The sequence below is a fragment of the Artibeus jamaicensis genome, unplaced genomic scaffold, assembly GCF_021234435.1.
Source record: "Artibeus jamaicensis isolate MK-2021 breed Jamaican fruit bat unplaced genomic scaffold, CSHL_Jam_final contig_233, whole genome shotgun sequence".
NCBI classification, from domain to species: Eukaryota; Metazoa; Chordata; class Mammalia; order Chiroptera; family Phyllostomidae; genus Artibeus; species Artibeus jamaicensis.
Window position 1 is genome coordinate 67626468 of NW_026521486.1, and position 16556 is coordinate 67643023.

General features: G+C 39.0%; 1 protein-coding gene across 1 annotated transcript in view; it reads left to right on the top strand.

Moving 5' to 3' along the window:
- TRHDE (thyrotropin releasing hormone degrading enzyme) overlaps positions 1 to 16556 on the top strand; it is a 386150-nt gene that overhangs the window by 95239 nt on the left and 274355 nt on the right. Inside the window, exon 3 of the mRNA XM_037154152.2 lies at positions 12124 to 12250. Coding sequence (XP_037010047.2) covers positions 12124 to 12250 — 127 coding nt within the window. The remainder of the gene's footprint in view (positions 1 to 12123; positions 12251 to 16556) is intronic.

Below are 16556 nucleotides of genomic sequence, written 5' to 3' on the forward strand. Positions count from 1 at the left end.
ACTGTAACAACAAACCATAAGATACAGTATTTAGAGGTAAATCTAATAAAAGATCTGTAAGGCTTGTCTGAAGGAAACAGTAAAACTTAAAAGTGAGGTAAAGACTAAAATAATCAAGAGCTATTCCGTGGACATGGATGTTAAGATCTCATGTTTGAAGATGTCAAAATAACATGCAAATTGAGGGAAATTTTTCGCAAAACCTCCAACAGAATTTTGTGTGTCAGTGTGGGAAATGACCCTAAAATTCATACAAAATAATAAGGAAGTTTTAAGAAGAAAGAAAGAAAAGTGCTGATATTGTTAGACCCCACATACTTCACCCAGTTTTGGTGATGATGTGCTCTTGGCACGATGGCAATGCTGACCGACACAAAACCACCGAGCTCCAGGGATATATGGGAACCTAGTGCTGTGCGTGACAAAGGGATGACAAATCAGTGGGAAGGGCAAGGCTCCTCCACAGCAGTACTGAGTGAGACAGATGATTATCCCCACAGAAAAGAATCAAATGAGATTGCTGTTTCACATCATTCACACAAGTACATTGCACAGGGGTCAAAGCTCTGACTTTGTACTGCAAAAGTTTGAACATTCGAGAAGAAAGTGTAGGAGAAATGTATTTGGACTTTAAGGGCAGGGAACGATTCCTTTGAAGAGACCCAGAAAGCACAACCCCTACAGGGGCAGTTGACTGCATCGAAAGTTAAAACATTCTATTTGATCAGGGACATAATGTACAAGGCTAGCACAGACGGGGAGCAGATTTTTGTAAATTATATACTAGCAAATAATTACTGTCCAGAATATACAAAAGACTACTGCACATCATGAGGAAAAAGATAAATAAGCCAATGGAAGAATAACCAAAGGAGCAGGGCAGACTGCAGAAGAGGAAAGTAGAAGCCCATAAATGTGTGAAATGGTGCTTTGCTCACTATTATCAGGAAGATGCAAATTGCAATCGACAATGAGACACCATTTCATACCCATCAGTTAACCACTTCATGCCCATCGATTAACATTTCAAAATGCCAAATTCGTGAGGATGTGGGGAAGCAGGACGGGCAGCCATACATCGCTGATGGGATGTAAACTGGTTCAACTCCTGTGAAGAAACTGATAAGACCCAGTAAAACTGAAGGACGAACATAACATGGATTGGAAGTAAACTGAAGTCGGAACTTCATGGGCAGGATTAATTCTGTAGAACCAAGGGAGTGGGAAGAAGGGGGTGCATTACCTCAAAGGAATTGTAATGTTTTACACAGTTAAAAAATATCTAAAGCAAGAATGGGAAAACTGTCAACATTGTTTAAATGTTTGGAGGTAAGGATAATGTGCTTTTGTTGTACAGGGCTTTTCTATAGAATTTCTATACGATTGGAATATTTGGTAGTTTCTTTAAAGAATGAGTTGAATGGAAAAACTTGAGGACAGAAACTATGGTTTTCAGGACATTGGTGATAGCTCTTCCTGGAATGCATTCTCCCAGAAGCCTGCGTCCACATTTCTCACACTCTTACTTGTTTTGTACTTCCAGTCAAGCTTCAGCTTTCTCAGTGAGGTTTTCCCTGGTCTTCAACATTTTCTAACACCCTTTGGTGTATTTGTCAGTTGCATACTTATTATTATTTATCTTGCTATATATCGTTCATATTTATTTGTATTGTTTATTGTTTGTATTGTGTTATTTGTATTATTTATTTGTCTTTTCTGTTTTTGTCTTTCCTACCAGAATATAAGTTTTCAGTGGTAGGGATTTCTGTGTCTTTGGTTCGTTTCTATATCCCCAGAACCTAGCAGAGGGCCTGGCACAGAGTAGCTTCCCAATAAATATTTGTTCAATGAGTGAATGAACAAATGAGTTTTGAGTTCTGATGCCGGGTGGTAGAAAGCTGTCTGCATCACTGAGAGACACAGGAGAGAGGAGAGGTGCGGGCAGGATGCTGTGTTTAATTCAGAGGGGGAGACGGTATATGTAGAAGTGAGGTCAGCAGGTAGCTAGCTGGGAATCAGGGCATAAAAGGACAGATGGGCCAGACCAAATTGAAACTGAGTGCAACTGAGCACTGAGCTTCCATATTTGCAAATTGATGGACGTGGCTGTCTGTCTTGCTGAAGGAATTTGACCAGGCATTAAACAGATAGCTCAATAACGAAATTCTCTAAATTCATTCTATCTTGCTTTTTAAAAAAATGCAATTCAGTTTACTACAAAAAAGGTACTCTATCTCAGAGAGGGAATAAATGGTGCTGTTTTATCTATGTGCTGTGACAGTATTAAACAACTTTTACTGGTTTCCAGACATTGGATCTGACTCATCTGTTGTTTATTGTTCATCGTGCAGGGGAAAGAAAGATTAGTTGTTAAAGTTAAAAATAATAACAGCCACGTTGAATGCATCTTCATTGAAGACTCTGATGTTGAAAGAGATTTAAGGAATGAGGATATATGTTTTCCTATGTGTTAGGCTTTTGCTAAATATTTCTTTCTAGACTGGAGGTTTTCTTGCTGTGGGTCTGAATGAGCAAAAGGCTCATTGGGTGAATTTAGGCCAGTAGCTTTTCAACTTTCATATATATAACTTGATCGGTAAGTTTGTTAAAATGAAGATTTTAGGGCCCCACCTAAGAGATATAATTCAGAATTTTTGGAGTCTGTAGGCTCAAGAATCTGAATTTTACACAATTATCTCAGGTGATTCTGATGCAAAGTGTAAGGGGACCACACTTGGAGAAAAACGCTCCAGATGACTCTCACTTTCACTCAGTCATTTCACTATGTGTGTGTGTGTCTGTTATGTGCAGTAATGTGTTATGTGCTTGGTAATGTTTGCAAATAAAACAGGTGTGCCAACACTGGCAGTTTGAAAGCTGTAAACAATTATATATCTACAGCAAAAAGAGATGCACAAAAAAGAAATACAAAATGTCCTCCTACAAGAGGCTGAAAATCTAACAGGAAACAGTGTGAACACAGAAAATCATAATATATTCATTTCCTATTGCTGCTATAATAAATTTCTACAAACTTAGTGACTCAATGCAACACAAAATTGCTCTCTTAGTGCTCAGAGGTTGGAAATCCCTTCAAATGCAGGACCGGTTCTTTCTGGGGGCTCTGGGGATGACCTGGTCCTTGTCTGTCCAGCTTCTAAACCTGCAGATCGCACACCATTACATTCCACAGACACTCAGCACCTGTGGAATCTTATCAACCCAATACATTTCATAAGATACACTACATCCCTTGCCTTTTATGGTACGTGGCCTTTTTGTCCTTTTCATTTATCCGTTTCTCTCTGCTACTGCTGTCCGCATTGCATCCCCCTTTTCTGTGGTGAGAACTTTCTGTGCTTCCTTCTTGTAAGGGAGTTTGAGGTTGTACTTAGTTCCCACGTGAATAATCCAGGATGACTGCCTCATTTCTAAAGTCTTGATTTCATTAGAACTTTCAAGACTCTTCTGGTAACATTCACGGGCTCTAAGGATTAGCAAGGATGTGGTGTATGTGGTGGCCACTATTCAGCAGTGTGATGACAATGGCAAAACCCTGCCCTTTCCTTGAAGTGCCCATAAGTACGTAGAATTTGTAAACTCCACGATGAAGTCGTAAATACCATGCTTAGTAAATAACTGTGAAGTGACTTCAAGAAAAGACCAGACAGGTTGCCGCAGTACCAATTTCCTCACCGGAAGCCAAATGTAGTTGGAAGATGTAATCAATCTGTTATAGCAGCATTGTAGTGTTGGAGCAGACAGGGACCTTCAAAGTTTATTGCCGTTTTATGGGGAGTCAGCAACATGCCGTCAGTCTCCATTGGATGAAAGCCACTGTATTAGACACAGTGAGAGGTGAGAAGAGAAACTGAAAAGATGATCCAATGCTTAAAGAATTTAAAGTCCTATATAGAGAGGGGACAGATACAGTTTAAATATAGACAACCTATGAAGCTGTAGAATAAAGGCCACTGGTTTGAAAAGGAACCCCTTCGTAGGTAGCAAACCTGTGTAAGAATTCTCAGCAATTGTTTTGCTCATGAATCCTTAGTAAAATTCTTTGAAGGGAAAGGGGAGTAGTACAAACAAGGACAAGCCATTAGAGCAACTTTATGAGCGACAGTCCTCTGGGACTCTAACAGTATTTGATATGATGTGCAAGTTAGTGTAAGGCTGGTTTTAGACCTCATTAAAATGTTTAAATAATTGTTCTCAGAGTATCTGTCAGATGGATTCCAAGATGAGATGCATGAGATGAGAGGCAATGTTTGTTTCTGCAGTCTGATTCTGTGAGCGCGGTAGGTTTTGGGGTAGTTGTGAGTTTGCTCTCACCACGTGATCTCATACTGGGATCTTATAACCCATCGGTTCCCAATTCTAAATTCTCCTCCTTCTCGGAATGAGTTCTTTGACTACAATGATGGAGGCTGCCTATTTCTGGCTGTTCTTGCTATAAAAGCTACCGAAAAAATTGTTTCGCTTGTAACATACTTTTCTACTCACTAGCCTCCCTGTTTCAATATGTCTTAAAGTCAGCTGCCTAAAAATCTCCCTTTGTCGTTTTCAATCATGTTACTCTGCTTCAGACTCAGAAGTGGCTCTCAGTTTCCCAAAGCAGCATACGCAGGCTCTTCACTTGAGATGTCGAAACCCTTCACTTGAGTCCCTCTCTCCTGGGTGGTCAGCTCCACCAGGAGAATTCCTTTCCCAACCCCCACCAGCCTCCTCTTTATGTTTATGGGCTCATCCCAACGCACACTGGTTTCCTGTTTCTGTTAGAGTTTTGTGTATATTTATATCCTTTTTGCCTAGCAAAAAAGAAACAAGTTATCTTCTGAATCTGAAATTAGACTAATATTCCTGGGCTTTTAGTTTCTTGTTTACAACATCTTTCCTCTTTGTATCAATATGTTTGTCTTCTACACAGTGCAGAAAAGCACCTGCTCCCTCTTCCTGGCTAGTCCTGCTCGCTGATTTGCATGAAGAACTCTCCAAATCAAATTATATTCACATAGGTGAATTAACTCATCTTTACTGGCTGAGGAGTTAGTGATAACACATCACGTTTTGCACTTATTAAGGAAGGGCCCTGATTTTTCAGTTAGGTGAAAAGAAAAGTAAGCTAATTTTCATTATGATGGTTCCATGTTAAAGCCATGAAATAATTACTACATCTTCCAAAGTTCCTAATATACTCTTGCAGTGTAAATTTGACAATAAGTCTGGCAAGCTGGAAGGTTTATTTAGCTTGACACCACCAAATTGCAAACATAAAATCAGAGAAAATGTTATTCCAGTCTTTATTTAAAAGGTGTACTACTATTATAAATGATTTTTTCCCCTCTCTGCTGTATGGTGTAACTACATACTTTGAACAATTACATAGCAGCTACTACAATTTATTTTTAACACAAAAATTTAAAATCAGTCTAGAATAAATGTTTTAGACAGAAGGATTTAATTTCACTCTCCTTGAAAGTGGCTCAATGATGATAGAAAACATCTTCAAATATTTTATCTACAAAATCATAATTTATTGCTAACTACATATTTACTATGCATGTACTTTATAAAGAGAAATAAGAAAATCTATGAAGTATCTTAAATTGTTAGAAGAAAACCTCTAAAATTATTTAGTATAAGACTTTATATTTCTGACAATAGCATATTTGTTTACATTTTTCAAGTGAGTGTGTGCATACACACACACATATATACACACACACATACATGTGTGTGTTATGTATATATAACCTTTAGTTTGAAGTCTTTAAAGCAATGAAAGGAAGAACATTAGCTGTAGTGGTGAACAATCATTTGCTTCTCTTTACTTCCATCGTACCCAGTCGTTGTCCACTTAATCGCCATCTCCGTGGAGGGCCAGTGTAAATTAGGTCCACCTTGTCATTCTCATTTCTGAGAATTGTTGCTGTGTCTCCCCATCGGACTGCAAACTCCTTGAAAGAGACCCTGTCTCTTTTGCTTACCTTTGGAGACTTAACAGGAGAACAGTGGCCTGACTACTAATAGATGCTCATTAAATAGCAACTGAATGAATAAATGTCCCATGGATGAAATCCTTAAACAGCCTTTGGTATTCTTATTCTAAATTGCACAGCTATCAGGGATGAAGTCAGTTTGAATTAATCTAAAGTTCCCTTCCATTATGACTCCCAAAGGATGTTTTGCCCTAATAATGGCAAATATCTGACACCAATGCTATCTCTCCTGCACTCGAGAGTACAGGTGGGTTTCACAGATACTGGCACCTTCTCCTGCCAGGTGCAGGTGTGGTCTCAGAATTCTTTCCTATATGTCCTCTAAGCAGCCACTTAGTTGTCGGGATAGTGAAACTTAATTGTCACCCCTGTTTTCGTGCAGGAGTGAGATGACTACAGGATTGGAGATATCTGCCTTTAGTGTTTTTTCCCATTCAATGATTAAAATACTTAAAATCCTATAAAAGTAGGAAACAAACATACTTTAAATATAGAGAGTTCATGAAATGACAGAGTAAAGGCCAGTGGGTCCCACAGACATTTCCCAGGAACACCTATTTGGGGCATTTAACTGTCCTAAAGCATCAAAAACGTATAGTTCCTGCACCTTAGTTCATTGCTATGAGGTATTAGCACAGGAGTGGTACCACAGGAATATGTTTCTGAAGCCACCTCTTGTGTTCCATATTGGCGATTACAGTTATTTCTCTCTATTTAGTATCAAGTTCATGGTGCTTAGTGGGGGGAAAAAAGAGGAACACTCAAGAAGAATAAAGGATGGAGATCAGTAGGTGAACAATTGCTACAATTTTCAAGGGAAGTGAAAAATGTAAAGGAGTAAGACTCTGTGCAGATTTAAAAAAAAAACCTGTACAGTATTTCCTTTTCAAAACAAGCGGGAGCTCCATGAGAAGGGTTTAGGCAAACTGGCATGATGGATCAATCCCTCAGCCATAATGCGATGTAGAGAAAATGATGAACTCTTAACCCTGAAGGGGACTCTACTCACTGAGACCCAGAAAGGTTAACTGACTTCCCAAGTTGGCAGAAGTGGCTAGTCAGTCCCCTCCCAGCTCCTAGTGTTATATCCTTTCCACAGGACTAAGTGGGCAGTTTGTTTCACGTTGGTTGTTGGAAGAAGCTATGCAGAAGGAGAGAGAAAGACTGGTTAGCAATTTACATTTCCAGAGCTGCTCTCTTATGGCGGAATGTCAGAAAATGCAAATAAACAGGTGTAATAAAATTATATTTCATTGCTTTTGAGTGAGAGCTATGTTTATGAGGATTTAGCTTCTATGTTACAGTTAAGTAGAGTCTAGATAACCCAAAAGAAGAAAACAACTGTAGTTTTTTCCATAGTAAAAGGAATTATTGGATAGTAAACTCTTGATTAATCACACAGGAATCACTCATCTTATGAAATCATTTGGATTCCTTCCTCTCCACATCTGCATCCTCCAACTGGGTCTGGCTAGTTCCAGTAGGGCTCTGGAGAGACACAGGTACCGACGAAGTGGGTGATCACTCTTCGTGAGAATGTGATTACACTTGGGTTTACTTGGTAGCTAAAGGACTTGTTCAGTAGCATGCTGGGACTGCCTCCTATATGTCACATACTTGTTTTGACGTAGGTCAAAACAAAATATTTTGACCTACGAAAATGGCACTTTTATAGAACTAATAGGTAAAAATTATTTCCCTCATGCAAGTTACATTCTTGGACAAAAGGCTGCAATAAGCAACAAGAGTACATAAAACATATCTTTTGTTAAATGGTGATAAATCTTACTAGAAACAATAAAGCAAGGAAGGAGGATAGAAAGTTCTGGGGTGAAAGGGATGATTTTTCTAAGAAGAAATACTAAAACAAGTATCTAAAGAGGTAGAGCAAACAAGTCAGGGAGGTATCTAGGGGAGATCTCAAAGGCCTTGACAGGAGAATCTCTTTGGCGTATTTGAGGAATGCAAAGGAAGCTTGTGTATGAATGGAGTAAGGTTAATGTGGAGCAAAATATAAACAACGAGGCCAGAGGAGTAAAGTGGCCTATAGTGTTTAAGGATATTGGGGTCCTTTTAAAAACTTGGCCTTTTACTCTAAATTGAGATGAGACCACTGGAGGAGGAAGGCAAAGAAATGATACTACTCAATGTTTATTTTAACAGGAATATTTTGTTGGTTTGTTGAGGACATATTTGGGGGAGTAAAGGACAAGACATTAGAAAGATACTAGAGCAGAATATGAAGAAAGCTTGGAGAAGGGTGGTAGTGCTGTGGTTCTAAAAATTGACTGGTGTTTAGGTACGTTTTTAAGGTAGAGCCAAAAGGATTTGATGACCAATTGAATATGGAGCATGCAAGAAAGGGAAAAAAGGATGATGTTGAGGTATTGGGCTTGGAGAAGGGGAGGGAAATACTTTTAAAGCAGCAGGTAGGTGTGTGTGCGGTGGAAGGTGTGTGCGTGTATGTGAAGGAGAGAGAGATAAAGAATTTGGTTTTAGACATGTTAAGTTTGAGATGCCTATTAGATATCTTAGTGGAAACATCAAGGGGGTGGCCAGATTCATGAGTGGGGAAGCCTGGAAGTAATGGGGGGAGGTCTTTAGGATCTGAGGGATATTTATAACCACAAGTCTGGATGTCATCACTAAGGAACCAAGTGTAGACAAAGAAGTAAATATGGATTGGAACCTGGGGTCCTCCAACATTAAGCAGAGGAGGAGAAGGAGGAGGAGGAGGAGGAGGAGGAGGAGGAGGAAGCAGCCAGGAGACTGAGAAGGAGTTGTCTACCAGATAGATGGAAAAGTAAGATAGAAGCCAAGAGAAGAAAGTATTAGAAGGGGGAGAACCAATCAACTGTGTCAAATTTTGCTGGTAGGTTATGCATGTTGAAGACAGGGAGATGACTGTTGGATTTAGCATGCTGGTGCCTTTCGTGATGTTGATGAGAGCAGTTACGGGAGAGTAGTGGGAATGAAGGCCTTAGTGTAGTGAATTCAAGAGAAAATAGACCGAGTATAAGTGGGCAACTACCCAGCTTACACCTCAGTGCTCCTTTATTCTAAAAGTGTTGCAGTTTGAATGTTACTTATATGCCAATCCTAACTATATAGAAGAAAACACTTTCAAGGAGCATTGCTGGAAGTCTTATCTGGAGGAGCTGTGGTCAGCCAAGATTTTGTTCTGAAACAGAAGAAACAATACAGAGTATTTATTTGCTGAAGAAAATGATGCAGCATGGAGACATAAATTAGTGATTTGGGAGAGAAAGGAGGAGGATTTCGAGAAAACATTTGAAAAGGCAAGTGGGGATAGGATACAGAGGACTTGGCCTTGGATAGGAGCTCAGTCTCTTTGGCATTTCTAATGGGAGGGAAGGCAGAGCACATTGCTGCATTTCTCACATTGCATCTTATTGTTGATTTATTTGTTGTTTTCCCACATGTTGTGAACCTCTTAAGAGCAGTAAGAGTAAATGCCTTGTTCATTTTGTGGTAGGAGTTTTTATTGTTCTATTTCTATTCTTTAGTGCAATGTCTGACACACAGCGTGTGTGCAATAAATGTTTGAATGAACAAATGAAGACACTGTGCTAAGAATGTGTATATTTCATCTCCTCACTGAGATTGAGTCATTTCCATCAAATTGTGACAACCAGATTGATTTAATTGTGTTTCTCTTGTCTGGGCCTACAGATAGCTTGAGTAAGTGGTAGAGTTTATTATTAGGAATAGCTGCTTCTACCAAAATCGATGATGCTTGCTAGGAGTAAAATTAGTCACCTTTTGCTGCATCATTTTGCAGTGGTCCTAGTTTTGGCTTTCACACATGAAACTACTATTTACCTTGAACCTTGTGAAAGCTACCTATATTTTCCTCAGTATCTATTCGTCACTTATAGTTTAGCATTCATATACCACTTATCGTTATCTGTTTTTATCTTACCTAACAAATGGGAAGCTCTGTGAGAATGGGGATTACATTTGCATTGCTTTTCCCCTCAATAATGCTTTGTACCACCTTTAGTTAGAGAACTTGTCTTATTCATTGCTAAGTTAAAAATGCTTAATCCAGGCCTGGTGCAAAGCAGATGTCAAGTGAGTATTTGTTGAATGAATGAATGAATGAGTGAATGAATGAATGGTTACTCCCTGGGGTATATGCTATTGGTACACAGACAGATTTTCTTTCCAGTCTGGTGCCTCTATGCCCCAGCTCTCACCCGAGATAATCTTCAAAGGACTGTACTTGGGCCACTGGAGCTGCATAGCCAAATGCTGCAAGAACAGAAAGTACCTGGGATTTTATGCCTTCTCCTCAGTAGCCAGTATCCAATGACTGAGGTGCAGGAGTTTGGGAATCTAGCTCTCATGTGTAAAGGTGATGCAAACGCACCAGTGCACTTCATACTCCAGAGCTACCTGTGGGATCAGGCTGAAACCAGGACCTCGCCTCAAACTGCACCTTGCTTGGCATATTCTTCTTCTTTATCCTGCTTCCTGGTGCTCCCTTGCAGGTTTCTCCTGAGATCACCTCTTTGGTAGATCACCTGTAGACTCATCCTTTCCATAGGGTCTGCTTCTTGGAAGCTTCACTTAAGACATTGCCTGTTTATAGGCAGGTGATGTCAGGAGCAGGGAATTATGACCACTGTCTCTCTAAAGGTGTTAAGTCTTGCTGTTGTTCTTGGTGTCTATGCTGCCAGCCAAAACTGTAGGTGATTGTGAATAAATATGACTTTTGATTTGGTTATTGGATGGGAAGAAGCTTTATAATTTTAGTAAATAAATGATATTTAATTTAGTAGATATCTTATTAAATAATGTCTTTCTAATGCAAAGTCAGAATGCATATTTTTAAACTTTCTTCTCTCTTTGATCAAACATTTCTCTGAGATCCCTCTTCTCTCTCCTCAGGCAAGGATAATAAAGAGCTGATTGTATAATCATTTTTTCTATGATTGAGTACAACTTTCTTTTGTCTTGCTGTTGAATATAAACACCCATTTTCACATGCCGAATAATACCAAATATTTTATTTAGTGATTTGAAAAGAATAGAAACTCCTTTATCTGTGAAAAGCGACTGGAAGTAATGTATTTTAGAACTGAAAAGAACTTTAGTAACCAGCTGGTGGCCAACACCTTTATTTTATAAATGAGACCATTTGAGACCCAAAGAGGTTAAGTAATTTGTTCAGTATCACCCAGTGTGGTTAGCAGCAGAGCGAGCCTACAGCCCCACTCCTGGCTGCTGTGCTCGCCACTGTTCCACAAAATACATATTTATTATTCGCAGGATTGATATGAGGATTAGGGACCACATCTGTGAAAAATAGATTTAGCCTTTGGAAAGAAAGATGCTGGATAGCTTTATGAAAGTTTTATGAAAACTAATCTCATTTTAACCTTTTCTGTACAATTGTTAGTTTTGTTCAGTTTTATGTTATTTGCCTCAGGCTTCTTTTTGGCCAGGACTAGATAATATACAACACTTGATTTAAAAATCAATATTAAGTATCCGGATTGTGTTAGAAATCTGAATTACTTCAGCTGGTTCTGAAGCCCGGAGCTGTTGCCAACAGCTTTCCAGAATGGCAATCATTTACGTACATGAACAATTTTCTATCCCTACTTTGCATATGGGGAATAAGGACAGTTAGTTCCAAAGAAAAGAAGGAAGCATAACTTATATTTTTGCTCAGCTCAGTAATGCTTCTGAAGCTGGATGCAATGTGTCTTTAACAAACCATGAATCTTCTCTCCTGCTGAGCCACCATATCCTGCATATTCAGCATAGTCAGGGAACCATTCTACTAATCCACCGTACCTTCCTATCTCTAGCAAGCACATGTAAGTGATAACTTTGAATATTTATTTTGATGCAAGGTGTTTAACTCTTCTCTATGTCTTCTTGTGAAGCAAGGGAATTGTTACTTGCTCAACTTGGTTACTTTAATTGTTGAAGTTTGGCTCTCTCAGCCACAGCATGCTTTGATATATGAACAAGAATACTGTTTAATATTTGTAGTATTCAAAGTGATTTGTGCAGATTCATATATGCAGGGAAGATAAAATTTGGGTACCAAAAGGCTAAAGTAACTTTTATATATATTTTTAATTAGGTACGGTTATATGCAAGACCCGATGCTATCAGAAGAGGATCCGGGGACTATGCTCTCCATATAACAAAGAGATTAATAGAATTCTATGAAGACTACTTTAAAGTGCCCTATTCCTTGCCAAAACTAGGTAAGAATTTTCTTGGTTATTTTTTTGAGAGGGGTCCACGAAGTTGGAATTTCTTCTTCATGCATTTATTTGCGATATCCAGGAGCACAGCAATTCCAAGGGTTATATATTTTTTAAAGAAGATGAGCATGAAAATCCTTTCTTCTGAAGTGGTAAAATAAATGTTAGTGTTTCTGAAGTCTTGCCAAAAAGTGCTCATAGGAATTAAGGATGGTGCTATGTAAGTTTAAGTTTCCAAAAGATGACCCAAATAGCTATAGTTCGTTGAGTACGTACTGGGAAGGGGTTCTTGCCAGCATCACACTGAACCCTCACAATTGTTTCTGGGGTGAGTACTGTGACAACATTTTCCATCAAAGAGGATTGAGACCCAAGGGGTCTTCCATTCATTCAGACAGCCAGTAAGTCAAGGAGCTAAGATTTCAAGCTTTATGACTCCCAGATCTTGTCAATATTTTATACTCATTAATTGGTTTCTTTCCTAAATCTCAGATGTCAGACCTCAGTGTGTTAGGTATCCCTTAGATTATTTTTGTTCAGTCATATTTCAAGTAAATTATGGTAAATGGAATAAGAATTAAGAAAGAAGGGGGATTTTAATGGTAGAGATTGAGTTCACAATAAATATGCTTACATTTTCTTCTTTTACAAAGAGAATATATTTAATAATTGCTTGTTGAAAGGATAAATTGATAAATTTTGTTATCCTAATTTGAATGAAGTTGCTGCTTTTGTAGGGGGAGGAAACTCTGGCTTTCCAGGAAATTAAAGAAGATACACATTAGAAATGATGAAGTAATTTTTCCTTTTCAGAAAACCTGTTTTGAAATACTATATCACAACAATCCTTTGTTCCCCTCCCCTTCTCCCCATCCACTTTCCTTTTCCAGAGTGTTCTTGATCAGTATCAACATAAAAATTATTGGTCTTTGGCAAGAATAAAGTGCTTATCTGGTCAAAAATGTTAGTATTTGAACCACAGGTTCTCCTCTCAGGAGAACTGGGCCTGTTTCATTCAAGTATCTGCCTGCCATGTAGCTTGATTGGTCTTACAACGAGTAGTTCAAGGAGTAGGTAGAATAGTTGATATTGTTATCAATGGGTGTAGCATTTAACTTCAGTGAGTGATGTTATAAAATTCTCAGTTCCTTTTGAAATATGTGCTCTTAGAATCCATAATAGTTAATTTCAAATTTATAAATATTATTTTATTTCAAATAGGATCTTTGTTTTGTTTTGCTCTGTCTTCTTGTTTTCTTTTCCTCTCTGCATCAACTTCCCTACTAGACTTCATTACACTGAAATCTCCTTGGTAGGCACCCAAGGCAGGAAGAATACCTGACCTCATTTGCATGGGAGGTGACACTGTTCTGCCCTCCAAGTAAAACTGACTGGGAACTTCCCAGCTTGACCCTAATGTAAAATTCACAAGTGCTTGTGTTGCAAGTTCAGCAACAGAAATAAAATGCAGATCTTTGTCCCCTTCAGACCAGTAATTAGTGGAGAAATTCAATTTATAACTTCAGGGGGTTCCATGGAACTGTCAGCTTGCAGCAGGAAGCAGTTCTAGTCCTCTATTTCACTCACAAGTGAACCACACCGGCTTTCATCTGGAGAAAAGAGCTTTGTTCACTGTCACTTTTACTTGTCAAGCTACCTTATGGTGTATATAATTGAATGATTTGACTTACCCCAGTACACTTCTTTTTATGTGTCTGGGGAGTTAGTTACTGTAGCCTGTGGCATTTTGTAAAATTTCTCCTAAAGTTCCACTCATTTTATATATCTATAGATATTCAGATCTATACATTAGTGGATTTATAAGTATGTGTTCCAAATACACCCTACATAAAAATTCCTAAGCACAGAAGCATTTTGATAAATCCTTACTTTCCATTGTATATTACGAATTATATTTGAAATGAATTCTATGGAGACAACTCAGTCTTGTTAACGGTGCATGCAGATGTATCTTAGACATCAGCTGTGTCTGCCTTGACCCTTCAGGTCTAACATGGTCTTTTTTCTTTCCTTCTCTCCCTCCCTCCCTCCTTTTCCTCTTTCCCTCCCTTGAACATTTATTGAGTGCCTCCCATAGGTTCTTTTCTATGTGATGGGGATATAGCAGCAAATAAAAAAGACAAAAATCCTTTCCCTCCTGGGGCTTATGTTTTATTAGGTAGAGGCAGACATTAAAGCAATTACTAACACATATACTACATCAGAGAAATACCATTAAAAATAAAGTTAGAGCAGAGGAACAGGAAGTGTACGGGGCAGATCAGGCGTGGGAAAGGGACTGAATCTTTTAAATGGGTGAGTACAGAGGGCTTTATTGAGAAGCTGACTTTTGAGCAGAGAACTCAAGGGTGTGAAGCAGTAAGCCAAGTGGATGTTATGGGACAAAGACTGCAGGTAGAGGGGAAAAGGTGCCCAGACTCTGAGAGGAGGGTTTTGTTGGCGTCCTGATGGAACAGCTCCGAGATGAGCGTGACTGGAATGGAGTGAGTAAAGGAGATGGAGTCAGGGTGAGTAGTAGACTATGTAGGGCGTTCAGCTTGTTTTTTCTCCCAGGTGAGCAGGAAATCAATTGGTCACTTCTTAGCAGCAGTATTACACAATCTGGTTTCTGCTGTTAAAGGGTTATTCTTGTAGCCAGGCTGAATACACTGTGGGGCAAAGGACCTCAATCAGGGTGATTTTGTCCTTCAGGCACTGGGCAATATCTAGGGACATTTTTGTTTGTCACAACTCAGAGGGCTTTGGTAGAGTGTGTTCTATTAGCATTTAGTGGATAGAGGCCAGAGATAGTGGCAAACACCCTACAATGCTCATGACAGCTTCCCATAATAAAGAGTTATCTGGTACAAAATGTCAACAGTGCATACACTGAGAGACCCTGATATAGGGGGAAAGGTCAGAGGCATAAAAGCAGTTAAGAGTATATGGCAAAATTCAGGAAAAATATGATGGTTGCCTGGTAGACTAGGATATTACCAGTGAGGTAGTCGGAAATGGTCCAATTCTGAATATGAATCAAAAGTACAGACAAAAATTCACTGCTGAACAGCATGCGGGATATAAAAGAAAGAGAGGTACCAAGGGCAATTCTAAAGTTTTTAGTCTGAGAATTCAAAAAATGGAATTGCTTTTTACTGAGACAGAACAATTGTGGAAAAGGGTAGTATTTGAGACTGACATTAAGTCTATTAAGTATATAGGTGGCACCTTGATGTCTGGGAGAAATTCAAGTAGACAACTGAATTTATAGCTATGGCATTTGGGTGAGTAATCGTCTAGGGAAATCCATTTGCCAGCATGTCGGGATGGTGAGGACCACCAAAGCTGTGAAGGCAGGTATAAAAGAGAATAGGAACAAGGAAGGACTGATCCAATGTCCAGTCATTATGGAGATTGGGAGCCAGTAAAGGCTACCAGTTGACAAGAAGCTATGGACAAAATAAATAGATGTGTTGTTCTGGACATCTAACGAGGAAAGCATTTCATAGAGAACAGATGATAAATTGTGGAAAGTTCAGTTAGACAAAAACTGAAAATTGACCATTAATTGGCACTAGCTATTTAGAGGTCTCTAGTGTCCTTGACAAGAGTGAAGACCTGATAGGGGTATGTTCAAGAGCAATTGGGGGTGGACTGGGGAGGGAAAACAGTGACTAGAGTTAGAGAATATACTCATAGACCACCAACTCGCATTTCTGAAAGTTTATAGTGTAGAGGGTTCTGGGAATAGGGAGAGAATTATTTGTGTTCTAATAATGCTCACCTCTGGTTAAGAGCTGTTTCTGTGAACTAATAGCATCCTTATCTCACAGATCTGTGCCTGTCCCAAAGCATGTCAAAGGAGTTGTGGAACTGGCCTCTTTCCATGATCTGCATCACAAAACCAAAAGCTGAACTAAATAAATAAGAACACTCTCCACCAGTAAACCTGAGTTCACTGAAGCTTCAGAGGCCAGTGGGTGTGTGTGAATGCCAGGGTGTCACATCGCCAAAACCAAGCAGTAAAACAACCTTAAGACGTAACATCGAAGCCTCCTTTCCTTAACATTTTCTTGCTGTTCTTTCATAAACGCTGCAATATCTTATCTCTTCAATCTTCTGAAGTTCTTTTCCTTTCTAATGCTGAAGAGTTCAACTTTCTCTGCCGTGACATCATCTCATGCTAGCTTGTCTCTAAGGATTTGAGTTTCCACACCAAGTAGTTTATCAGAATAGTTCCCTAAGAGGAATTTTGATGCTCACTATTAGAACAATAATTAATTCTCTTGTTACACAGGGGTATTTC